Source organism: Sorex araneus, chromosome 11, assembly GCF_027595985.1.
Source record: "Sorex araneus isolate mSorAra2 chromosome 11, mSorAra2.pri, whole genome shotgun sequence".
Taxonomy (NCBI): domain Eukaryota; kingdom Metazoa; phylum Chordata; class Mammalia; order Eulipotyphla; family Soricidae; genus Sorex; species Sorex araneus.
Genome location: NC_073312.1, coordinates 38179663 through 38205429, shown reverse-complemented (window position 1 = coordinate 38205429; position 25767 = coordinate 38179663). Strand labels below are relative to the sequence as shown.

Sequence of the window (25767 nt, the reverse complement as noted above, 5' to 3'; positions counted from 1 at the left end):
TCTCTAACTAATCTTACATGAAAGTTAAAGATAAGTAAACAAGCTGTTTAAAGGCTACTTGCTATAATTAGAATTCATCCTAAGGTTGGACTGGAAAGTTAACCTCCAATGACTGGGTACCACTGGCAGCTGAAAGGTAAAATACTTAAAAGTTCCGTCCATTTTGTTCTTGATTTATTTATTTTTATTATAAATTTTTATATAATTTTATTAGAGAAATTTTAATGACATAATTACACAAAATTATATAAATTTCTTATCATAAAATTTTTGGTAAAATTTAGATTTCATGTTCTCAGTTTAGACTTTTGATTTTCATTTTTCTGTTCTTCCCTTTGGCATATGGAGTTAAGTAATATTGTTTTAACCACTAACAAAATTATAACATTGAATTTAAAAAGAAAGTTGCTGAAATAAGAGGGAAGAGAAAAATGTACAAGGATTGTGTCCATATTCCTTAGCCCATATTCCTTGGCCATGCAATACTAGAGTAAGAATCAAAACTCACTTTTCACTCCCATCTTCATGACTCCGAGCCCAACGATAAGTTTCAGCATAGCCTGTGTATTCACTGTACTGTTCAGTACCTGAAATAAATGATTTTGCCACTATAATTTTTCAGAAAGACTTTTCTTTTTTACTTTTTTGTTTGTTTGTTTTGGGGGCTACACTTGGCAGTGTTCAGGGATTACTTACTCCTGGCAGTGCTCAAGGGACCACAAGGAGTACCAGTGATCAAAACCTGGTCAGCCACATGCAAGGCAAAAGCCATACCCACTGTACTGTCACTCAGGTCCCAGAGAGACTTCCCTTAAAAACTGCCTTCAGGGGCTGGAGCAATAGCACAGTGGGTAGGGCTCAATTCCCAGCATCCCATATGATCCCCTGAGCACCACCAGAGGTGGATCCTGGGTGCAGAGCCAGGAGTAACCCCTGTGCATCGCTGGGTGTGACCCCCCCACCCCGCCCAAAAAAAGCAAAAAAAAAAAAAAAAACACCCAAAAAAACTGCCTTTAAAAGGATTTTTCCAGGGGTTGGAGAGATAGTACAGCAGGCAGGGTATTAGCCTTGCACATAGCTGACGCAGATTCAATCTCTGACACCCCATTTGGTCCCCTGAATTCCACAAGGAATGCTCAATCCATGAGCACAGAACCAGGAGTAAGACCTGAGCACTACCCAGTGTGACCCAGATACAAAAAATAAAACAAAAAATGTGTAAAAGTCTTTCTTGATATACCTCAACCTCATTTGTAAGCATCAAAAGTAAAAACCACTGGTATTAATGAGGTATTATTATTTACTATTAAGGGAAAAAATGGGATAGGTACAATAGCATAAAGGGCTAGTACACGTAAGTTGTGGGGGGCTAGGGTTGAATTCCAAGTACTTCATGGTCACCAAACCACCACTAGGATCACTGAGTAACATACCAGGAATACATATGAAACATAAAAATTCCAAATTTGCCCAGTTGTACAGTGGACAGGGCACTTGCCTTGCATAAGTGCTGGGTTGGATCCCCAGAACTGCATTATGTTCCCCCGTGCCTACCAGGAATGATCCCTGAGCACAGAGCGGAGAATAAGCCCTGAGCACTGGTAGGTGGCCCAAAAACATAACAAATTTTTCAAATTTACAAAGAGAGTAGCATGACAGTAACAACATATTTGGATCAGAATTCACAGAATTCAGATAAAACTAAAGAGAATCCTTTAGTAATCAAATGTCCCTGGATTTCATTTTAGTAAGTATTAACTTTTTGTTTGTTTTTGAGCCACACCTGGCAGTGCTTAGGGTTTACTCCTGGCACCATACTAAGGGATTACTCCTGGTGGAGATCAGGGGAACAAAAGGGGTGCCAAGGACTGAATCCAGGTGCAAGGAGAGCATCCTACTTGCTGCACTATCTCTCTAGACTGCACCCCCCACCCCACACAGCTTAAAAAATCTAATTGGAATTACAATTTTTAAATTTAGTTGTTTTAATTTTAGGCACTATGATTTACAATTGTTAAATGATAGTGTTTTATGTATAAAGTGCTCCACCACCACACCCTCCACCAGTGTCCCTGTCCTTCCTCAACCTACCCCACATCCATTCACTATAAGCTCAATTCTCAGAAGTTTTACTTTTTGAACTCACAGGATTGCTTGGGAAATAAAATAAGTTTAAAATCATTTAAAATCATAGAGCAGCACTTACTACTAATGTCACCCAACTTTGTATGGAAGAAAATAAATCAGACATAAATTACCCTATTTTTATGAGGGTCTTTTTTTTTTTCTTTTTGGGTCACACCCAGCGGTGCACATGGGTTACTCCTGGCTCTGCACTCAGAAATTACTCCTGGTGGTGCTTGGGGAACCGTATGGGATGATGGGACTCGAACCTGGCTCGGCCGCATGCAAGGCAAACGCCCTACCCACTGTGCTATTACTCCAGCCCCTATTTTTATGAGTTTTAATTAAGAAATTTTAATTCTATATTAGGATAGCACAAGCAACTCAGTAGGATCAGAAGTTGATACATTTCTATCATTATAGTAACTTTAGCAATCCTGATTCCCCTCAGATCTGCAACATCATGCAGAATTATTTATATGAGTTTTAAGAACAGATGTTGCTAATTTGACTGGGGATAAAAAAAAAAGCAAGAAAATTCTTTCCCATTTTCTGCCCTGCACTGTACAGGTCTTATATTTTCTGAAAAATACTGTTAACTCTTACTTATTAACTATAAAAACACCTGTTCTGTATTTTTGAAACTATAAAATATTATAATATTTCTATTTCAAATTAGGATAGTTTTAGCATTTTTTTCCAAAGAGAAACCATGTTAAATAAATTTCCTTCAAGTATGGGAAATAAAAAGTGCATAAACACATGCTGTCGTTCTAACCATATTAAATCTGGATCTTCTAAGTAGATGTTTTCCAAAATTATGTTAAAAATATTGACTTTATGTTCTCAGAAATGGGTGCCCTTAACTTGCTTTTAATTCAAATGTATTGACTATGATGTAAAAAGGTAAATAGTATTACCAGCAAAAAAGAGATGGAAGATTGAATGAATGCCTTTTGTTTCTAGAGACAGATAATAAGAACTCATGTTCGAGGTAATTTTTCACTTAAAATACGAGAAGGAATTCTTTAAAATCAAGAATTCATTACAGTTTTGTGAATTTTTAGATTTTTGTGTTGCAAAATATTCTATTTTCTCTTATGAAAAAAAAAAGCCTCTAATCACAAATAGATTGTGGCCTTGGAAAAGGTTTAAATAAAAGCCATCTACCTGCTTTTTTTAGCCTAATTCAAACAATGCTAATTTTGCAGCACATAGAACACTTTCATTTCTCTGATAAATAAAAATTAAGATCTTTCCAAAGAGCTTGTGTTATTCAGTGATGGATTGTTTTGGTAGTGAAGCACACCACCTGGGATGAGTTCATTCACTAAATGGCAACTTTGTAAAAGGTACAACCATTCCACCTAAGTTTCAAGTCTATGGGGCCAGACAGACAGTCCAGGGTCTGCTGCACTCCCCTTCCCTTCCGTTCAATCAAGTCTGGTTCAATCCCTGGCACCATGATATATATGTTCCTCCAACCACAGCTAGGTGTGACCACCCCACACCCTTGGCTTGCCCTGAAAAACAAAACAAAACAAAACAAAAACATGCAAACCAAAACTGGTTTCAAGTCTAGTCCCCTGCTTTACATGTTTACCAAACAAAACCAAAACACTCTAAAACCAGTGATAAACTTTGTTAATGAGGCAATTTGCTGGATATTATAGACCAATGGGGGGGGGGCGTGGAGAAAAGAAGGAAGAATTCTCTTTCTATATATAGAAAGACATATACACACACACACACACACATATATATATATACATATATTTATTGAAGTTTTCTTTTTTTTAACTCAACTGAAGAGCTGCCCAGATCACAGAAAATACTGGGATGACACTATGTGGATATAAATATTTGCCTGATTGCATGCATGACCTGTTTCATATTCATTTAAAAGTCTGATACCAACCAGATGCCCCACAATGATGATAAATTTAATTTACTTCCAATTTCTCAAACTCTTCTACAGATTCAGGCAGCACAGTCACAGCCATTAGCTCACTAAGACTGAATGTATCATTGAAGGAATGGAATTGATCAGGCAGACAGATTACAGTATACGGTTAAGAGTCTCCTAAGAAGGGAGATGGCAGAAATCCAACATCAAATAGATGATGAAATGGCCATTTCCATTAAGGGAACATCACATCACAAATATTAATTAGGAGGCACTATAATAAAGTTAAATAGATGTGGGGGAAAATGCTGAGTTAAAAGTCACCCTGGATGTCCTTAGCCTAAGAAAATAAAAAATCTGAAACTAAGTCATGGATGTACAATTTCCCATTCATTTAACAATGGCTGCAGGTAAGTTGGAACAGCCATAACCCAGAGTGATGATCTTTTTTAAGATTTGAAGCAAACTATCTTTAAAACTATCAAAAATATTTTTTAAAAGATAGGTTTTTCCCCTTATACGATGCCCCCAAACTTGTATCTTTTACTTACAGCAACATTAGTACTCAGATGCCAAGAGATTTATTCTTTTTCTAGTACAAGAGAAAAGAACCAAAATGGCTTGAAGTGTCCCGCATTCTACCAACATTTTTGTTTCAAGTTCGTAAATGTACTTTAAATAATGAGAAGTTTGCTGAGTTTTCAGTTGTAAACTATAGCTAAACAGTTAAAATATTTATTATTATTTTTTTGTGAAGCAAGGTAGTTTTTGTTGAAAGTTATTTAAAATATAAGGGGAGAGAAAGAGAGAAATACCTACTCGTGCTTGAAACAGACACACAGGCTTCTCCAGAGTAGACAAAGAAACAAGTAGGCAAAGAAACAGAGACAAGCAAGCGAGACACGTGTTCAAGAGAGACACGGGCTTGAAGAGCAAGCCAAAAATGTCTTCCCAAATCCTTTCCAATTAACATCCTTCCTTTCTACACATGTAACAGATATGAGCTAAATTCTGGATGAAATATTTCAGATTAAAATATTTCAGGTAGCTACGTCAAACAGTTGAGGTTTAATTCAGAAAGAAATTCCCTTGCTTAGATTCCACTATTAATTTCCTATACAAATATAGTTAACAATTTTACTTTTTGTCTTATTCACCAAAGCAGCAGAATCACAGGGATTATTATAAATATCTACATGTAGACCCAAAAGCACTTAGATATGTATACATTAGTAAAACTGATGAGATAAAAATTTCTTCCATAAAAACAATGAGGGGGCTGGAGTGGTAGCACAGCGGGTAGGGTGTTTGCTTTGCACGCAGCCGACCCGGGTTTGATTCCCAGCATCCCGTAGGGTCCCCCAGCACTGCCAGGACTAATTCCTGAGTGAAGAGCCAAGAGTAACCCCTGTGCATCACCGGGTGTGACCCCAAAAGCTAAACAAACAAACAAAACAATGAGAACACAGATAAAAATTGTGAGATCAACTTTTTTTGAACTGGGAAAATTAATTTGAACTGGGCAGTCTCTTGCCCGAGCGCCTGGCTGTCTTCCCTGGGGCCTCCTCGGAGGGGATGGGCTCCAGCTTCCCTCCCCACCCCAAGCAGAGCTCCCAGCAGCCGAACACCTCCAGAGCCTGGCCACAGCCATGCTCAAGGCCCCTCTCGACACGTTCAGACGAGCCTCACGCATGAAGGAACTGGCAGAGGAACCCAGGTGTGTGGGACCCGGGGCTGAGACCGCCAAGGCTGCTCGGATCAGATCGGGAATGGGCCTCCTCCGCCCAGATTTCCCATTTCCCAGTAGCTAGGCAGTCACACCCAGGGACTGATAGTCACCTGAGGAGGCAAAGAAGGTTGAAATTACCTTCATAGTTACCTTCACAGGGATTATCATGAATATCTATATGTATATATCTACATGGATATCAACATTCTCAGAGAACTGTCATCATTTGACCTGTCTGGTGGTTAGAAAATCCAAAAACTGAAAAGCACAATAACTGATACTGTTAAGTACTTAAAAGCAGAGATTACATCTGGAGAGACAGTACAGGGTTTAAGGCACTTTCCTTGAATGAAGCCAATTCCAGTTGGATCCCTGGCATCACATACGTTTCCCCAACCGGAACATCACCAGGTGTGAGGCACTGGGGTATGCAATTGATTTATAAATAAAAGACTTGAGAGGGTAGAAGGATGAATGAAAAATAGGAAAACTAAGATCATCTAGTCTTAAGACAGAAAGAATAAAAAATAAAGAAAAAAATAACAGCGCCTTGGTGACCAACGGAACTTATTACTATCTTACCAGCAAGATATCTCTCTTGCCTATTTCCCCTCTTTTTGACAAGGATGTTGAGTTGTTGCTGAATTATGCGAGTGCTTTATGTATCTTGGATATTAACCCATTATTAGATGGAGGATATGCAAATATTTTCTCCCATTTTTGTGTATCATTTATATTTTATTATTTTCCCGATTTTATTTTAATAAAGTAGTCCAAAGTAATTTACCACATTCAGTATTCCAACACTAATCCCATCACCATAACACCTTCCCACTGCCTTTAGTTACTATCCCACCATCAAAGCCTGTTGTACAGATTGGAGTATAAAAACTTCCCATCATGTGACATTGAGTATGATACTCAATAATAGTGCATATGGTTGTCCTCTATTAGACTTAAAAAGGCTAAAAACATTTAGCAATTCATCATCACTGACTTTTGTTGATTTATTTTTGATAATTATATTTGCCTTTGGACCAAGTAATATAAAATAAATTTGTTACATACCTGCCAAGGGGTCAGGCTGGGGGTTGGGAGGGAACCTGGGGATACTGGTGGAGGGAAGGGAATACTAGAGGTGATCTAGTGATGGAATGCTGTATATCTGAAACATCTCTATTATGAACATCTTTGTAAATCATAGTGTCACAATAAACATTCCTGAAAAAATTGTATCATATAATAAAATTTTAAGCATAAAGGAGCATTTCCCCCCCTTTTCCACGAATAAAGATGCCAATAAAGAAAATGTGGTGATAAAATACCTTACTCAAGATCAGAAAAGTGATTCTACATAACAACTGATAAAACTAAATATGAATTACTGAATATACTGTAAATAATGTCCACAGTAGAGAAAAGCAATCTGTTTATTCTCTAGTTTCCATGGTGGATATTTAAATAATAATAAAAAAAAATAGCCCGCTTGCCAGATTTTCCAAGACTAACCTGTGATGATAAGACATTCATTGTGATCCAGAACCTCAGTGAAAAGTCGTGAAACAATCAATTCAGGATTGATTAAAAAGCGAATTTCTTCTTGTACTAGTCCTGCACCAGTTACACCACCTCCAACAAAACGGTTTGCAAAATCCACCTATTTGAAAAAATGTAGCATGTTAAATGATAGCCCAACATACATACAAACGGACAGACAGACACATATAAATGTCTTTCCTTTCCATATAAATCAATGTTCCAGATTTGGACTTATCTTACCAGGAAAGAACAGATTGCGGTAAACTGTGCTCTACATATCTCATGGAAATGAATATCTCTCTGCATATTAATTTCGATCCAAAAACCTTAGAAAGAAAATAATTTTTTTTTTTTTTTTTTTTTGCTTTTTTGGGTCACACCTGGCGATGCACAGGGGTTACTCCTGGCTCTGCACTCAGGAATCACCCCTGGCCGTGCTCAGGGGACCATATGGGATGCTGGGATTCGAACCCGGGTCGGCCGCGTGCAAGGCAAACGCCCTACCCGCTGTGCTATCGCTCCAGCCCCAGAAAATAATTTTTATGGTGCTGGAGAGACAGTCCAGCAGGAAGGGTTCTTCCTTTGCATGGGAGCGACAAGGGTCAACCCTGGTCACTGCATATGGTCCTCTGACCACCATGAGGAATGAGTCCTGAGCAGAACCAGGAATAAAAACTGAGCACCACTGGGTGTGGCCCAAAGACCCCCTCTCACCCCAAATAATAGATGTTAAGTAGAAGCCCCAGTGTAATCAGACTTTTGTTATTAATTTTGTATTTCAATGGTTACAAAGAAGATTTTAATTTGGAAAGATTTCAAGGTCTTTAGGTGTTTCATGAATTTAACATAGTATCATTTTCTCATACGACATGACAAACACTTTCCTTAATGAACTAAAATGTTGGGGCTGGAGAGATAGCACAGCGGGTAGGGCGTTTGCCTTGCACGCGGCCGACCCGGGTTCAAATCCCAGCATCCCATATGGTCCCCTGAGCATGACCAGGGGTAATTCCTGAGTGCAAAGCCAGGAGTAACCCCTGTGCATTGCCAGATGTGACCCAAAAAGCAAAAAAAAAAAAAAAAAAAAAGAACTAAAATGTTAAGTGTTAATCTTTTTTGGGTAACCCTTTTCTACTGTGGCAAAATAAAAGAATGGAGTTGGTTTGGGGATGGAGTGATAGCACAGCGGGTAGGGCGTTTGACTTGCAAGCGGCCGACTCGGGTTCGATTCCCAGCATCCCATATGGTTCCCCGAGCATCGCCAGGAGTAATTCCTGAGTGCAAAAACCAGGAGTAACCCCTCAGCATCGCCGGGTGTGACCCAAAAAGCAAAACAAACAAACAAACAAAAAGAATGAAGTTGGTTTTTTATTTTTTTCTTCTGCTTTTTTGGGTCACACCTGGTGATATGCTCAGGGTTACTTCTGGCTCTGCACTCAGGAAATATTCCTGGCAGAGTTTAGAGAACCATATGGAATGCTGAGTATTGTACCCAGTTCGGCAGAGTGCAAGGCAAGTGTCCTACCTGCTGTACTCTCTCTCCAACCCCAAGAATAAAACTTTGAAACTAATTGCAACATACAAACTCTATGAGCATTACAAACTATTAAAAACATACGTAACATATAATTACACACACACACACACATACACACACACACACACACACACACACACACACACACACACACACACATACACAGAAGGCTGGGGCTAGAATGCATGCGTCACATGCAGGAGGTCTGGGCTTGGTCCCAGATTCTTCATGGTCTCTTCGGCACAGTAATGACTCTGCAGCACTGAGCCTAAAAAGACGCTAAGTAAAACTGGTATGTGGTTCAAATACCACCCCTAGCCCCAAAAGTTTTCAACTTTGCTTTAGATGACCTGAGAAGTTATATACATAAACTTGTGTACGCACAGTCATATATACAAAAATACTATATAGTAATATAAATAAAGCTTATGTGCTATATAAGAACAATACACTCCCGTGTCTCTCCTTCACTCTCCCACTATTTACACAAGTCACAACAGTTCTAATATGAGAAGTGTTAGTTATCTACTCACCAAGTAATTCTGACACCAGGAATGTGTCCTACAACTTCTCAGCCTAGTTCTAATACTAGTTACCTAAGAGCAGCATCACATATCTGATCATATTATTTCTGCCCCACCTCAGAAATAAACTGAAAATCCCAGGTTGTCACTGATACTTCTAGTTGACTGGCTATGAACTGGGGTTCCTATTTTGTTTTTTAATTCATTAGGATCTGACAATTTGCTGAAAAAGGTTCACAATTTACTGCGTAATTATGAAGGATGTAATAAAGGATGCAGATGAATAGTCAGATAAATGAACAAGGTATGTGAGAAGTGCACAAAGCTTCCTTGCTCTATCAGAGCAAGTCACTCTTCCAGCATTTCCATAAATCTCTAACCCAGAAGTTCTCTAAATTCTGTAATTTGGGGACGTTTATACAAGTTCATCACGTAGGCATAATTAACCATTAATTCAATCTTTAGTCCTTCTCGCTTTCCCAGAGGACGGGGTAGAAAATTTTAAACTTTGGGGCTGGAGCAATAGCACAGCGGGTAGGGTGTTTGCCTTGCACGTGGCTGATATGGGTTCAAATTCCAACATCCCATATGGTCCCCCGAGCACCGCCAGGAGTAATTCCTGAGTGCATGAGCCAGGAGTGACCCCTGTGCATCACTGAGTGTGACCCAAAAAGAAAAAAAAAAAAAAGAAAGAAAGAAAATTTTAAACTTATAACTTAGTTTTTTTTTGATTACCATCATGATGGATTCCGATTAACTTCAAATGATATTCCTGGAAATTACAACAATTTACCAGCTGTGTCAGAAATTAATTATGAGAGGGGAAAAAAATTCCTAGTGTTCTTATCACTTGGGAAATTACAAATGCTTACTAATAAGAAGATATGCATTTAATACAGATTTTGTTGACATCCTGAGGTTGAGGAAATAGCTATACAAAGATAAAGGTAAAACTAATGTTAGGGGCTGGAGCGATAGCACAGTGAGTAGGGCGTTTGCTTTGCACTCGGCCAACCCAGGTTCAATTCCCAGCATCCCATATGGTCCCCTGAGCACTGCCAGGGCTAATTCCTGAGTGCAGAGCCAGGAATAATCCCTGTGCATCACTGGCTGTGACCCAAAAAGAAAAAAAAAAAGACAAAACAAAACAAAAGAACTAATGTTAAAAGAAGATTACTCATGCCGTAACAGTGTATGTATAGGATTATAGTTGATGATAAGGTGTCTAAGGTCTAGAACATTTTTACTTAATCCCGAGAGTTCTGGGGAAGATTTTGAAAAGAAAGGTAATAACAACCTTGCTTCAATCCCTGGCACAACATAGCCCCTGAACACTGTCAGGTGCGGATACCCCAATGTGTCCTTGGGCCCTGGAGGGACCACAGGTTTTCTGAGCACCCCTGGGAAAGGTCCTTCCAACACCAAAAGAAAAAAAAAAAAGCAACAACTAAGGAAGACAGTTCAGGTTAGAATTTAAATAACCAGAAATGTGTAAAATTTCCAAAATAGAAAAACTGGTTGGCTGATCACTGAGTAGACAAACACAACTAGGGTTTCAAAATATCAATGAGAACAAAAAGAGAGACCAACAAACAAGTGACAATACCTGAAAACTGAGAATACCAAAGATGGGGAACGAGTATGGGGGGGTCAGAGACTTGCTATGTACATGGCCAACCCACTAGATTCCTGGCACTATATACAGTTCCCCAGGAACCAGCAAAAATGATCCCCTGGGGACAGGGCAAGGAGTAAGCCCTGAACACGTTTTCGTACCAAAACACTAGGCATGCAGAAGAAAAATTTGCAACTGAGAATACTTAAAAAAGAGAAACAAAGGTCTGAGACTGGCTAAATGAATTTTAACTGGAACAAGGTACATAACTAAAGTAGAAAAATAAATGATCCAACTTATATACTATCTGATAATATTAAAAATATACCATGCACATGCACATGATTATTCAGTTTTTGAATAAGAGACCAATATTTATTACCTGAAAGGTATGCCTAGAAACAAATATCCTAAGCTCAAAATTCCTCTGAAAGCAAGGGGTCATTTAGAAAAACCAGTTTCCCCTGTAAGTTCAAGAACTTAAAAGCAATCTATTAAAAGTGAGAAACCTATGCCAGAACATGAAAATAAGCATGAGTGCTTCTTTATTTCTAAGCCATTATTTTCTAAGTCATTTTTCTTTGAAACTACTTTCTTAGATTACTTAGTTTTTAAATTATAACTTGTTGACAAAGAAATGAAAACACTTCTTCAAGAGGTTTTATTCTATTACCATTCAGCATAATGCAATTTATATGTTACAGAAGGAATTTTAAGGCAGGGATGGGGAGAACAATTAATAGTGCTAGAAGCCTTTATGGTGGTCTTTTAATATACCAAGGTCTTATATTTCATTTATATTCTTGGAAGTGAAGAGAATCTCAATCTTGACTATTGCTCAATAATTTCTTATTGAATTGTATTGAAATAAAAGGTCACCATTTCTTCAGTGCTAACTAGCAGTAATTTTGTTTATTTAATGTATATTAAGATTCTCTTAGATCATACAGGACTTTACTATAGGAAAGAACATGATCAAGAAGGAAATGTAGATGAAAAGTGATATCTAAGGGGCTGAAGTGATAGAGCGGATAGGGCATTTGCCTTGCACAAGGCCAACCTGGGTTCAACTCCTAGCATCCCATATGGTCCCCCGAACACTGCTAGGAGTAATTCCTCAGTGCATGAGCCAGTAGTAACCCCTGTGCATTGCCGGGTGTGACCCAAAAAGCAAAAAAAAAAAGTGATATCTGAAACAAATTCTAAATGGACTTCACAATTACTGTCTTAAACAGAAGGCATTGATTAAATACAAATTTAAAACACTTTAAGTACAGAATAAACAAAAATATTAAATTATTCTATTATCACAGGAAAATTGGCCTCTTTTTACATTTTAATGACAGGTTTGTTGCATATATTTGTTAATTTAAAAAATGTTTTATGACAGTACACAGATTAAAAACAAAGATCTACAGATGAACCTGCTTTAAAACATGGAAATGATAGCAAACACAGCTGGTTCATCAAATGCCTAAAATGATTACATATGGGAGAGACGATTTTCTGAACAATCAGTTTTAGATGTCTGCTTCCTAGACCTAAACAAGGTTGGTGGCAAAATAACATTTCAAGCTGGTCATCATTTAGGGCAAAGAAAGGGCTTAAAAAAAAAAAAAACAAAGAAGAACAAAATTGCCTGACGACAGCTTGTCAAGACCATACCTTGGGAACTTCCTCCACTGTCAATCTACAATCAATGTCTGAACCTAAAGGCCAGATATTTTCCTCATCTTGGGGTTTTCTGTCAAAGGTTTTCTTAAAAAGAAACATGCAAAAAACTGAGTGTGCAGGATGACAAATAACAATATTACTAAGTCTATCAAAATGATCTGTTTGGTGTTTTTCACAATTCTGTTATCATCCTTTATTTTTTGCATTAAATCATCTTAGAAGATAAATTAAACAATTTAAATTTAAAATTTCCTTTGCTGTCAGAAGCTTGACATCCCCCAAACAAACACTACAGTGATTCACCTACCTGCAGCATGCCTTGACCATTTCCTTCTATGGTACCTTCATAAGTGACATGTAATCGAGTTAGGGTTTTCTCACATCTACAAATAAAAAGATATACACTGATTAATTTCTTACAGAAAAATCTGAAAAAAAATATATAACCAATATAGAAAAATTGAAAACAGCTCAAATTCCAAAGTCAAAAACAGATCCCAGCTCTTAACATTCTTGATAATTCTCCCGATTTTTCTTACTCAAATACATTTAAATGAGATGAAATACTGTTTTAAAATCCAATTTTCCCCTGTAAACTGTTTCTCCACTTTAAGCATCAGAGAACTCAACAGATAATTTTTTTTTAATCTACGAAATTTGGGGGCCAAAGGTATATAGTACAAGAGGTAAGGAATTTGTCTTGCAAGCGGTCAATGGCTGATCCCCAGGGTCAACCTGCCACCACACACAGTAACCCCAGCACTGCCAGAGAAATGTTCCTTAGCACTGCTAAGTGAGGCCTACCCACACTCCTCTCTGTATCTATAAGACTTTATAATGCTAGAGCTGACAACTGAAGAAAATATATAGTCAACGTTGGCAATAAATCATATATAGTTTTCAAGTAAGCTCTATTTTCACTAATCTGCTAACAATGTATATGTAAACAGTATATTATCTTGAAGAAAATACACACCACAGGAATTCTTATCTGTGATATTTTTATATTAATAAATTGATGTCTGAATCTAGTATCTGTAAGTCACAATTATTTTCTTTCTTATTCATAAACCATGGTCACTAAGATGTTCATAAGGGTTAGGACATTCTAGTCCAAAATATGGTATACCCTGTCATACTGAATATTTTTTTTTTTTAAATCTGAGGAAACTGCAGAAGAAATGTGATTCTGTTCTCTTTCTCCAGCCTTTATTCTTTGTCCCTGAGACAGGCAATAAATACCTCATGTGTGAGCATGTGTAAGATGCCCTCTTTATACCAGAGGAAAGACACACATCTTGTATCTAAAGACAAAAGAATGACAAGGCGAATTCTAAGAGGTGTTCCCAGAGTTTGCTCACTACATTTATTCTATACTCCTTAACCTATGATATTCTTCCACAACTCATCACTATTCATCAAATATAGCATAAGAACACATGTGTCTGAGGTTAGAATGATAGCACAGCAGGTAGGGAACAATCATAAAAATTATTAGTGGGGCCCAAGAGATAGTATAGCATGTAGGGGGTTTGCCTTGCATGCGGTCAACCTAGGTCTGATCTTTGGAAGCACATATGGCTGGTAAGAATAAGAATTATTTCTGAAAATCACTGGGTGTGGGCCCCCCCGCCCCGCCCCAATTAAAAAACCTACACACACACACACACACACACACACACACACACACACACACACACACACAGAAAAAAAAAAAGGGCCAGAGGGATAGTATAGCATGTATGGAGCTTGCCTTGCATGGACCTAATATGGGTTTGATCTCCAGCATCCCATATGGTCCTCTGAGCCCGCCCAGGAGTGATCCTTGAGAAAAAAGCCAGGAGTAAGACCTGAGTACCACTGGGAGTGGCTCAATATAAAACAAACCAAAAACATAATTAGGAAATTTATTTATTTTTATTTTTTATTAATTTATTTTTGCTTTTTGGGTCACACCCGGCGATGCACAGGGGTCACTCCTGGCTCTGCACTCAGGAATTACCCCTGGCGGTGCTCAGGGGACCATATGGGATGCTGGGAATCGAACCCGGGTCGACCGCATGCAGGGCAAACGCCCTACCCGCTGTGCTATCGTTCCAGCCCCCATAATTAGGAAATTTAAATATGAACTCATCTCACAACATCTGCCATATAAACAGCTGAGCTTCACACCTTCACGACTAAGACTAGTTTCATAAGAGATGCAAGCCAAGCTGCTGAAACTCATGGGTACACTGCTCTTCAAACTAAAAACTCTGGAGTGCCCTCAGAGGGGGGCAGGCTGAGTCCCCACCCTGCCAAAACCCTAGCAGTCATGCCCATGCCCTACAGCTATTACCATACAAAAGACCCAATTTCACTGCTTCATGACCAATCTCTCAAGAGGAGCCAAGCCCACAAAATTCTCAGGTACACCCGCTCAACTAGCAGCAAACAGCTCAGTAAATCCCCAGACAATGACTTTAATGACACCATTGTGAGATATAACAATTTTCACAAACTTTCTTTTACTGAACTACATTTGCTCATTTCACTTACCGTTTTGTCGTAACAAGCAATATAAAATAAATTATTTTGTGCCAGCAAAGGCAAAGGCTTGGGGTGGGGTGGGGTGGGAAACTGGAGACAATGGTCGGGGAAGGTCAGACTGGTGGTGGGATTGTATTGGAACACTGAATACCAGAAATATCTGCATTATGAACATGGTTTACAAATACAACTGCATTTAAAAAAATAAAAGAAAGTTAAAATGACCTGCTCAATACAATGCACACACCATTTAGTATGCTACGTTCTTAAGAGCATGTTAAAAAAAAAAAGTCGATCCATTCTTCTTTAAGCACTTTGGAAATTTGCTCTAGATTATGATGAAATAGGTTACTTATTTCAGGTGTTAAGAAACTTACAAATCTGAATAAATTCAGGTTGGTATTATTCTCCTTGGTATTTACAGTAAACAATTAAAAAACCCAGTACACTTGCAACTTTCACAAAAACCACCAATAGATATATGCGCATAGTCAAACTTCAAAATTCTTGTCACTCTATAATTTTAAAAAAATTTGAACTCTTGTCTTTTTTCAAAAAGAAAAGCCATAATGTGTAGACACTAACTACAGAAGAAGGATGAAAGGAACACTGAAACATTGCTGTTTCAATGAAGTGTCTTTACATATAAAATTCCTTAGTTCTAAACAGAATTTTGCTTTAAGAAATAAATCTATAAAAACAAAGGAGTATCACTGTAGCATTGTCATCCCATTGCTCATTGATTTGCTAGACTGGGCACCAGTAAGGTCTCCATTGTCAGACTTGTTAATGTTTTTGGCATATCAAATACACAACAGGTAGCTTGCCAGGTTCTGCCATGCGGGCAGGATACTCTCGGTAGCTTGCCGGGCTCTCCGAAAGGGAGGGAGGAACTGAACCCAGGTCGGCCACATGCAAGACAGAGGCCCTACCTGCTGTGCTATCGCTCCAGTCAAATAAATGGTTGCACACTTTGACTCAAAAGGCAGGACTTTCTAACAATGACAGTGATCACTGGATTATTTATGAGATGAAACTCCCTAACACTAGGGAAATTGGAGATTGGAAAACTGTATTTTTAGGTATTGTGAAGCAGAATCCTATCATCCTATCATGTTAAAAGTGTTATTTTTAAGATTTCATAACTATTTTTATATTATTATTATTATTATTACCTTTCCCAATCTGGAAAATCTTCAAGACTTTGTCTTGTAAATGTCACCAACCCAGTAGGTTCTATAATAGTAATAAAAGAAAAATATACCCAAGTTAAGTTTTGATTATGAAAATAATTATATATTCAATAAAAGGGTGGGTCTAACAATGGCTACAAAAATAATAGAGAAATACCAAGACTAGTGTTGAAATACAATAGAGGACAGATTTAAGATACATGATCTGTATGGCAGGAACTTATAAGCGCTAATTAAAATAAATAGATTATAGCACAATATTAGAATTTGGGCTTTTTGTTTGTTTGTTTTGGGGCTACAACTGGCGATGCTCAGGGATTACTCCTGGTTCTGCACTCAGGAGTTATTCCTGGTTGTTCTTGGGAGACCTTATGGGATGCCGAGGATCGAACCCAGGTTGGCCAATGCAGGCAAACACCCTACCTGATGTACTATCTCTCTGGTCCCATAACAACATCAGAATTTGAGAGCTGGCACTTTGAAGTGAGATTTTCTAAACCGAACAGATTTTTAAAAACATAAAAATAGGTGTAAGTTTATGAAATAAAGATACAATGAATTTAAATTTGTAGATGTTCTCTCAAAGAAGAAAACTCTAATTCAAATTAGTTAAGATGTTTAACTTGTTAGACATTTTATAATTTGTAAGAGTTAACATATTCTTAACTCTGTATTTAAAGGTTGGTACATTTATATTTTAAACAAAATATCTAAGATTGAAAAAGGAAACTATTCCTGTACTCTATGGGGTTGACAGAGCTAAATCATAGGCTCAGACAATATGCAACTGCTCTACTTAGAACAGTCTTAGCTGGAAGAATTACTGTGTTCTCTGTGGTCAGAAATAAAAGATGACAGTTTTCAAAGAGCAGTAAGATATGAGAGAATCAAAATGCAGTAAATTTAGATACTTTTTTGTTAGGTTTATTTCTGTTTTTAAACTAATGGTGAAAGCAACAAATAAATCAGCTGGCCAAAAGTAATCCGTTTTAATTCAAATCAAAGAACAAACTAAAAAGACCAGGCCATTTCTGCCTTTTCTTTTCTTTCCTTTTTTTTTTTTTTAAAAAAGCTCTTAAGCAGAGAGAAATATGTCAGGAGCTATTAGTGATAATGGTGGTAGAGTACCAATGAAAGCTTGGCAATCATTTCATTCCTTTGGACAATTCTACATTCTGTTTTCAATCATAAGCAGCAAAATAAAATAAAGATTAAAAATAATACAGAATAGCAATATAGAAAACAGAATTCTGTTAACATAAGTTAATTTTTTTAATGTATAACTTTTCTTTTCTCCCTTGTACTTAACCTCTTGATGTAAAACTTTTAAGAGGAATGAACAGCACATTTAAAACTCACAATTTAAAATTATGTCGAAGATTAGAGAAGCAATTCTAATCAAAGGAGACTACTGTAAATCTGATTCATATCTTGGCACAGAACATTAAATTGTCCTTAATATATACTGAGAGTCCAAGAAGAATTGAATACTGTGGGCAAAGCAAGACCAAAGAACCCAATGCTCTATTGCTTGTAGCAAAACACTCAAATAACCTATTATCTTTATTTCTCATAAAACAGTTTTCATGGAAGAATAGGTTTTTTAGGTTAAGCAAGTCTTTTCTTTAGTAAAAATCATGAAATATACTACATGTAATTTATTTTTTTTTGGCTTTTTGGGTCATACCCAGCGATGCACAGGGGTTACTCCTGGCCCTTCATTCAGGAATTACTCCTGTCAGTGCTTGGGGAACCATATGGGATGCTGGGAATCAAACCCGGGGTCGGCTGCATGCAAGGCAAACACCCTACCCACTGTGCTATTGCTCCAGCCCCTATACATAATTAAAAAGTTTTAAAATGTAATACATTGAATATAATTTAGAAAGCTCTTTTAGTCTCAAGATCTTCATTACAATTATACAGACATGTGACAATACTGAATAGCTGGTTTTGATGAAATTATATTTGATTGATTCTAAAAAGTTATTTCAGGGGCTGGAGCAATAGCACAGCGGGGAGGGCGTTTGCCTTGCACACAGCCGACCCGGGTTCGATTCCCAGCATCCCATATGGTTCCCCGAGCACTGCCAGGAGTAATTCCTGAGTGAAGGACCAGGAGTAACCCCTGTGCATTGCTGGGTGTGACCCAAAAAGCAAAAAAAAAATAAATAAATAAAATAAAAAGTTATTTCATCTACTAAATTCAAGAAACTGGGATGTACCTTTCACAGCTAAAGGTATTCAGTCTGCTGTTGATCTGAGATTAAGTAGAATTTTTCCAGGGAAGTTGTGTACTATCAACCTGAGATCAGTTTGAATTAAATCCTCTGCTTCAGGCTTCTGTGAACCAAACTGATAATATCACTTCAGACCCTAAAATTGGGGCTTAGGGCTTATATTTTCACCAGCTCCTGCTTTATCACCCTTGCTACCTACTGCCAGCATTAAAGATGGAAAAAAAGATATATTTATTTCTTGGGGGAAGGGGGGCTCACACCGGTCAATGCTCAGGAGTTACTCCTGGCTCTGCAATCAGGAATTACTCCTACAGTGCTGGGGGACCACACGGGATACCAGGGATTGAACCTAGGTCAGCCACGTGCACGGCAAACACCCTACCCACTGTTACTATGGCTCTAGGCCCCTAAAAATGTAATTTCTTCAATGGTTCTTTTTGGCACAATGTCCCTTTTCTGCATAATCAGGTAAATCACAATCTCATTTACCTTCAACCTTTATACTAACGATTTAAATTTTTGGCATACTAACATGGTAAGAGAAGGGTTCTAAATCCTCCCCACAAAACCCTATATTTTTTGCTTCCTACAGGTATAGAAAGTAACAATAAAGATGGTAATAGTATATAGTAATAGTAGTAGTAATTAATAAAAGATGGTACTTCTTACCATCTGCAATGTCATAGATTTGATAATTCTAGGTACTCTTAATAGGTTTCACATTAAACTATAAGCCTCTTTTGCCCTATTTTGTATCTCCTTCTTAAGTCTGTATTTTAATAGTCTGAAAATCTGTAACATGTTTCTATAAAGAACTAAATTACCACACACAAGAGCAAGAAATGTCTAATACAACCTTTATCCGCCTAATTCTTATGATGAAATCATAAATTTCCTGCTAATAAAACAAAATTTTAGATATATCCCTCAAAATGCGTAAAAGTCTAAAAACTTAGACAGCTTTTAGAGAAGCCACAGATGATTTGACATCAAGGATAGAGGAATAAACTCTGAATTAATTAGTTATAATAATTGGGCTCATCCCATTGAAATTTGAAATATAAAAAAGTATTTATCTTTCTCTGAGCCAGAGCAATAGCTGAGCAGTAATACGCTTTCCTGGAATCACATATGATTCCATTCCCGGCACCACATATGGTCCCCTGAAACCCACCAGGAGTGCTCCCTCAGTGCAGAGTCAAGATTAAGCCCTGAACACCATCGAGTGCGGCCCTAAAACCAAAAGAAAAAAAAAGTACTCATTTAAGAAATTTATTAAGTAGAGAGATGGGTAGGGGACCATGAACTTCAAGGAGAAGCAAAAGGCAATAAAATAACCAAGAGATATTTGGAAAGAGAGAGCCATAATATCAGAAAATGTTTGGAAAGACAAGTTATAGTCAAAAAGGAGTAAAAACAGACCTAGTACACTGCTCACTGATGATGAGAAAGAACACTCTGATAAGGAACAAAGAAACCCCTAAGACTAAGACAACAAAGCAGTAACCCGCACCCCAAGCTGAGGCAGTTTAAGGAGACAGCACAATCCACAAAATCATCTTTCCAAAGTAATCTGGAGCACTCCATGCTGGAATGACCCCTATCTCAATGCTGGGTGCATAGTTCCGCTTTTACAGCACTCCTCTCTGGAGGTGCCTATGCCTTTCTTTAGGATAAGAACTTTACTATCTAGTATTTACATACACACACTCACACACACTCACACACACACACACACACACACACACTTGGGGACAGTACTTGGGTCACACACACACACACACACACTTGGGGACAGTACTTGGGTCACACACACACACACACACACACTTGGGGACAGTACTTGGGTCACACACAGCTGTGCTTGGGGCTGGCTTACCTGGGTCACACTCACACACACACACACACACACACACACACACACACACTTGGGGACAGTACTTGGGTCACACACAGCTATGCTTGGGGCTGGCTTACCTGGGTCACACACACACACACACACACACACACACACACACACACACACACACACACTTGGGACAGTACTTGGGTCATACACAGCTGTGCTTGGGGCTGGCTTACTCCTGAAATCTCCATCACACAGTCCCCCCCTCCAGCACATACCTCCAGGAATGGCCCCCAACACCACTAGATATGACCACAAAAGAAAAAGAAGAACAAAAAGACAAGAGCATGAACCCTTGTAGAGGCTGGGACTGACTTCTTTTACTAATCCTGATCACTGTGGGCACACCCCCACTGACAATGTTCTTACAAATTTTAATTTGGTCTTATGTTTTACAAACCCTACATTTTTCCTTAACACTTAATCTGGCATACAGCACTAAACTAAAAATCTCAAGCTAAGATATCATAACCCTTTATTAAAACCGCATATGATTCCCCCCCCCAAATCCAAATCCTGGAAATTTCTAAATCTGAACTATGTTTAACAATATTAGATTTAATGGGGGAAAATGATAATATGATAAATGGTATTACTAGAGAATGTATATATTTAAAATAATGATTTAGTGACATACATTAAAGATAATCTTTTTTAGCACTGCCAAAAAAGGAACTCCTTTCATTTGATCAGAGTTCACTAACTCTACTGGCAGAAACAAAATAGCAAGGCAAATTTTTTTCTGGTCCCCCCTCTAATAGATTTTAGAAAAGACTAGCCACTGATAATTGATAATACTTATGAACCATTTGATTTTGATTAATGGTTAATATTTATAGCAACTCCATGAGTAAACAACCATTATTCTTTTATTTTACATATGAAAAAAACAGAAGCTTATAGATGTTAAGAAATTTGCCCATGGTTACCCTGTTCCTAGGATAAGAGTAGCAATTCCAATCTATTAATAACTGGTCATTGCCAGCAATGATTGAGACATTTACTACAATTACTTCAGATGCTATTATTTGCCTCTGGGAAAATGGCTGAGGTTCAACAGAGGAAGACACAAGAATTTTATCCTGAGCCACACCCCAGTGAATCTCAGGTGTTGGTCTAAGGCAAGCTAGAGATCAAGCCCACTGCTTAGGCCTTTGAGATCTCTACCAACCTCAGTACAACAGTGTTTGTTATTTTTAATTAATTTTGTTAAACTGCACAACACTGTTTATTAGAACGTCACAAAAAAGAATGAGGCATAAAAGAAAGGAGTTGCTAGGAAGGTAATGAACAGGTTGATCTGTGCAAATAAACTTAAGGTAATTGCAATAGTCAATGCTTCTTTAAATAAAAAGCACCAAACTTTTTTTTTTTTAGTCAAAACACTTTCTCATACTGGCACTAATTGACTGTTTTTATTTTTAGTCAAGAGAAACCACTAGTACATGTTATGCTGGTTTAATTTCAGTATGGAAAATACACACAAATTTACAACACACACCTATATAGAAAATATACATATAAATCTATATTATAACACTAAATTGTTACTGTTTCTATGGTTTGGGCACAGAGGCTATACTTAAAATACAGTGTTCTCGATTTGAACTGTCCTGAGTGAAAAAAAAAATTAAAGAATGAAAGGAAGTTACTTTTTTCTGTGACTCTTCTAAAGTAGCAAAAGAGTGTTTTAAGCTTCTCTGGTTTCCGGGATGAGCGTCCTTCAAACAATCTGAAAGAGAAAAAAATAGAAGGGTAAAAGATGGTCTAGAAGTCCTAATAGGAGCCAGGGATGTAGCTCACATGTAAAGCACTGCCTTGCATGTACATAACTTTGAGTTCAATCCCTATAATCAAAAAATACAATTAAAAAAAGAGTTTCCACCAAAAAACAAACAAAAAAAAAAAACTTTAACACCAAATTCTTACCAATATAAATTATCTGAAGATCCACAAAAACTTGAATCTATGTTGCTACCAAGAGGTAAAAGATAATTCTTAATAATACTTCTACAGAGCTAGAAAACTAGTTTGGATTCAAATGGTATCTGGAGAGGTCTGAAACAACTAAAAGGCGGCTTATAAAAATTGTTCAAGGAGATAGAGACACAATACAGTAGATTAAAGAGCTTGACTTGCATACATCCAACCCAAGTGGTATCCCCAGAATTACATATGGGTCCCACACTGTCAGAAGCGATACTTGAGTAAAGAGTAGGAGAAAGTCCTGACCATCTGCAGGGTGGCCAAAAAAACAAACCAAAACAAAAGAAGTTGTTCAATTCAAATGGCACTCTCTAACAACCACCTTTCTCTAATCTATCTTCCTCCAGGGAGAAGGCACCATCTGGTCTCCCAAAGCCAATTAGGCCAGTGAATTAATGCTTTATCATTTTTCTCAATGACAAACACTATTATAATACATCACAGGAGATAGTTAAATGAATTAACAGGAATGGTATCAGAAAATTCACATGATTCTGTCAGGGAATAGGGAGGGGGCCAACAACCACCACATGTTAAGACTGGATACTGGAAGAGTAGAACAAATATATCCTTTAAATAGTAACCAAAACTGAGTCTGCCTTATCATCTTGTTTCCAACAATCTAGACTTGCACTACTTAATTTAGTTTTCTTTGAAATGATCTGACATTCTCTGTTATTGGCAATACATAATGCAATATATCCCGAGGAAAGAAAAGCAGATGCAAGTAGATGACCTGAGTGAGTAGTTCACTGAAATACAAAAGCTTGCTGTGGGGGACAAAATGCAGCTTTCCAAAGGCATTTAAAAATTAAAGGAAAAAAAAAATTAAAGGAAAGTTCTGTTGCTACAAACTGATGAAGTATTATTCATCTGCCTCCAGTTTTTTAAGTGTAGAAATGGGAAAAATTTTTCTAATTAGAAATTCAAACTTATATAACAATGAAGGGGGGGGGGGAGAGAGAGAGAAGCTATTTCCATGACAAAAATTCTGTTGATTGAAATGAATTAGAAAGGGAGAAAAGCAAATTTTAAATTATCCCATTTTAATGATCTCAAACCCTTTATTCAGCATCTATTTCTGAAAAAATATATACTTATTTCCTGAAGAGAAAACTAATATTAAAAAAAATCCGAATCATTTTTCTGAGAGGGGTCAGTCTCCCAGCAAGCACTCAGAGGTCCTTGGGCCACTCCCAGGGATGCTCTGCCCAGTAATGCTTGGACCCAGCAGCACTGGGGCCACTAAAGAGACACCCAAATGGTACTTGGGGCATTATGCAGTGACAAGAATTAAGTACAGGTCTCTGTATTCCAGATATGTGCACTAGTCTTCTAACATATCTCCCCAGCCCAGAAAATATTTTAACAATGGAGTTCTTTAAAATAGTTTGAGTGTGTGTGTGTGATCATTTTTACTCATTTAAATTAATTGATTTTTCTAAAATCTTTTTCTTTTCTTTTCTTTTTCTTTTTTTTTTTTTTTTTGCTTTTTGGTCACATCTGGCGATGCACAGGAGTCACTCCTGGCTCATGCACTCAGGAATTACTCCCGGCAGTACTCGGGGACCATATGGGATGCTGGGAATCGAACCTGGGTCGGCCGCATACAAAGCAAACGCCTTACCTGCTATGCTATTGCTCCAGCCCCAGTTTTTCTAAAATCTTTATTATAAATATTCTTAAAATTCTGCTGCCTGCTGAAAGGTTCTTTGAGAATGCAGGTTTCAGCCTGGCTCCTTTTGCAATATGTCAACCAAAACAGTTTGCTTAAATCAAGATGATAGTCAAAATGAAGAAGTCACCTGGCAGTTTAATTAAACAGTACATCAAATAAATTTGATTTACTAAATGAATACCTTGGGATCCACTGAAAAATCCCTTTTAGATTGCTGTTTGGGAGAGAAAGTAATATAAATTCAACCACCAGCTATTCTTGAAATGATAGAAGGGGGCAAAATTCCTCTTCCACAGATCTTGTTACACAGAGGAGAAAATGGTTTAAGAAATAACTCCCATAGGAGAGACAGTACAGAGAGACAGTACAGCAGATAAGGTGTTTGCCTTACATATGGCCAACCCAGGTCAATGTCGGTTTGATCCCTGACATTCCATATATTCCCCCAAACACTGCCAGGAGTGATTCCTGAGTTTAGAGCCAGGAACTCAAGTGTGGGTCCCAAACAAAAGCAAAACCAACCAGAGAAGAAATAATTTCCCCAAACAAGGGCAAGAGTGAGTAAGGTGCTTGTCTTGCGTGTGGTTGCCCAATGTTTGTATGGTCCCTTAAGCTGATTACCAGGACTGATTTCTGCATGTGGAGCCAGAAGTGACCCCTGAAATTGCCGTTGTGCCCTATCTCCTGCACCCACTCCCGCTCAAAAAGGAAAATAACTTTCCCAAATATAAAAATGTGTCTTGTGTCTTTATGTGTTCAGCTATTAGTAATAGATCACAAAAATAAATGTATTTCATAACCATGATGATAAATTATTAACATTAGGAGTCTTGAGGGACTACAGATTTATTCTGCCAGGGATAAGGCATTTCCTACAAGATTAGACTGTTATTAGACCACTACAAATAAGTATCAGTTTATTTGCAGGTCAAAATGTTACAGGTACAAATCAAGCAAAATTTTCATGCATTCATTTTATTTGTTGATCTAAGCCTTATTCCAAGTTACTATGTTACCAAATATGTTTGCCCATCTTCCTAAAGAGTGGGAAAGTGTGTTAAAAGGAGAGGGAGAAGGTGGAGATAACATCCTTATTAATTCTGATTTGCATTTGTGAAATAATTTGCATTGTGAAATAATAAGTATTAAGTATAGCCAACCAAATAAAATGAATTCTCCTATTATGAAAACAAGTAAAAATAACAAAAACAGAAGCAAGTGCTGAAACATCATATGAGTGTGGTTTATCTGAAAGGCCAAATTTGATGGAGGAAGAGGTAAACAGATTGAGAACAGAGTCTGAGAATGAAGAGAGAAAAAGTGATACAAGATAGAGGAGAAAGATTCTGACAGAAACTGAGACAAGGACAAGGAGATAGTTTAAAAGTATGTATGCTTTGCATGTGGGAGTCCAGGATTCATTCCTTGGCACCAAATGGTCCCGCAAGCACTGTAGGGAGTAGACCCAAAGCACTTCTAGGTGAGTGACCCCAGAAGGCAAAGAAAACAAATTAGAAATGGTGACAGAGGAATAAGACAGAAACCCAGAGAGAGAAATATACACCCAGAGAAACACAGACCAGAGAC

General features: G+C 37.7%; 1 protein-coding gene and 1 non-coding gene across 3 annotated transcripts in view; both read right to left on the bottom strand.

Moving 5' to 3' along the window:
- PARG (poly(ADP-ribose) glycohydrolase) overlaps window positions 1–25767 on the bottom strand; it is a 101985-nt gene that overhangs the window by 24965 nt on the left and 51253 nt on the right. Inside the window, exons 10-14 of one of the 2 annotated variants that reach the window (XM_004607388.3) lie at window positions 22169–22248; window positions 16353–16413; window positions 12956–13031; window positions 7269–7416; window positions 509–587 (exon numbers count right to left, since the gene is read on the bottom strand). In XM_004607388.3, coding sequence (XP_004607445.2) covers window positions 509–587; window positions 7269–7416; window positions 12956–13031; window positions 16353–16413; window positions 22169–22248 — 444 coding nt within the window. The remainder of the gene's footprint in view (window positions 1–508; window positions 588–7268; window positions 7417–12955; window positions 13032–16352; window positions 16414–22168; window positions 22249–25767) is intronic. The other variant, XR_008627045.1, reaches the window with a different exon arrangement.
- Window positions 2483–2615, bottom strand: LOC129399465 (small nucleolar RNA SNORA66). Its single transcript, XR_008627105.1, has one exon. It is a non-coding gene; the product is annotated as a small nucleolar RNA SNORA66 (small nucleolar RNA).